The sequence below is a fragment of the Numida meleagris genome, unplaced genomic scaffold, assembly GCF_002078875.1.
Source record: "Numida meleagris isolate 19003 breed g44 Domestic line unplaced genomic scaffold, NumMel1.0 unplaced_Scaffold458, whole genome shotgun sequence".
NCBI lineage: Eukaryota > Metazoa > Chordata > Aves > Galliformes > Numididae > Numida > Numida meleagris.
In genome coordinates, this window is record NW_018364674.1 from 33,384 (window position 1) to 35,191 (window position 1,808).

At 53.9% G+C, this 1,808-nt stretch overlaps 1 protein-coding gene across 1 annotated transcript; it reads right to left on the reverse strand.

Moving 5' to 3' along the window:
• Nucleotides 1-6: 6 nt before the first annotated feature.
• On the reverse strand, nucleotides 7-541 carry LOC110391687 (platelet glycoprotein VI-like; the record flags this gene model as incomplete). Its single annotated transcript, XM_021383636.1, has 3 exons — nucleotides 520-541; nucleotides 411-446; nucleotides 7-293 (listed from the first exon to the last, which is right to left on the reverse strand). Coding segments are annotated over exons 1-3 (345 nt in total), but the record flags the coding sequence as incomplete, so codon positions are not given.
• Nucleotides 542-1,808: the final 1,267 nt, after the last annotated feature.

A 1,808-nucleotide genomic window follows, 5' to 3' on the forward strand; every position in this document is an offset into this window, starting at 1 on the left:
CCCAGTGCCCTCACCTGTCACCACCAGCTCCACGGGGTCACTCTCGTCTGATGTCCACAGTGGCTCTGACACCTGGTAGCGACACTGATATGTCCCCGCATCTTCCAGGTTTGTGACAACCAAGGAGAACTCAACTGAATCGTGCTCCTCATCTTTTTCCTTGTCAGATCTCAAAGTTCCATTAAACCAGAGCTGGACCCAGGCAGCCGTCTTGGGCAGGTGGCAGCGCAGGGTGACAGTGTCCCCCAGGGACACCCCCTGGCTGGGGTGCAGTGACAGGGAGGGTTGGGGCACTAGGACAGGGGACACCAGTCAGCCTTGTCCCTGCACACCCTCCTCGACCCCTCGGATGGCCCCCTCCCCATGCTCCCCTCCCTCTGTCCCCATTCTCCCCCCCTCCCCACACTCACGGTGCTGTGCCCTGCTTGCTGCCACCAGACACCAACCTGCAAGAGACACAGTCCTGGTCCCACACAGGACCACCAACCCTCGTGGCACCACATCCCCATTGTCACTCACCCAGGATGAGGGCCAGTGCCATTGTTGCCATGAGGCAGGATCAGCTTGGGGACAGTGAGACTGCAGAGGGGTCAGGGAGTGGCTGGAGAGCTGCTGCCAGTTCCCCCTTGGGGATAGGATGCAGTGATGTCACGTCCTGATGTGGCAATTGTGGTGCCCGTAGTGGTGGTGGCAGTGTGGGGAACCCAGTGGTGTGGCACAAGTGCAGTGCTGCATATGACCCCTGTTGGGGTGCCCCATACTGGCTGTCACCTCCCAGCTCTCACACACTTTCCCCAAAGGGCTGCTAGTGCATGGCCTTGCACGCTGTCCCCCATGGGATGCCCGGTGCAGGACATGTGGCTCCCATGGGGTGTCCCACGTGGCTGAGCCACCGCTCACACATCCCCCTGAGCCCAGGGAACACCCAAACCTTTCAAAGAGCTTCTCGACCCCAGGGGCTCTCTCTGAGCAGGGAATCCCATTGACATCCCTTGCGTGGACTCCTAGTCTCCAATCCTAAGAGTGACCACATCTCCCCATGTGACAGTTAGATTCTGCTTTTGCAGCAGAAACTTCCAAGACCAAGGCACAGGTTCTTCCTCCACTTACAGCTTTCTGACAAGACGGCTGTACAGGTTGTTTGTCACCAGAAAGTTGCTGAGCACCAGAATAGAGCAGAGATCAGGACATGCTGACCAGCGAGAGATATTAAGCCAGAGGGCTTGTGCAATACACACCATGATCAAACACGAACATTGTGATCTCTTGCAAGGGAATACCCAACAGGAAGACATCTCAATCCATGGAAATGTATAATTAAATTGATGCTTGCTCACACAGCATCATAGGTGTCCTAAATCAGGAATGGAGGCTTAGCGACCTTTAGATATTTTCTGATGTGGGTTTCTTCTTCAACATGGCTTTTCTTGGTATGAAGGGAAGGAAAAATACAGAGCAGGGTAAGGAAAGCCTCGCATAGGATGAAACAGATGCAACAGCTTGCAGAAATATTGCCCTGCTGTACCCATAGAAACATACACAATAATCCTCAAAACAAGAAGTTGGAGATAGATCTCCTAAGGAAAAATGGATTAGAAAGTGCATGGCGTACTTGGTGGGCCAACTTATGGGGGTCATAGAGTCCAGTTAGATGTAGGTCAGAGCATCACTGTCACTGGGTTACCCACAGGAACCACCAAAACATTTACTTGACATCAGCAGTGGGCAGAACTTCATGGCCTTGCTCCTGAATGGTGGCAATGAATTCAGCCACGTTTGGTCCAGCTGCAGCCCAAGGACCCATGCCT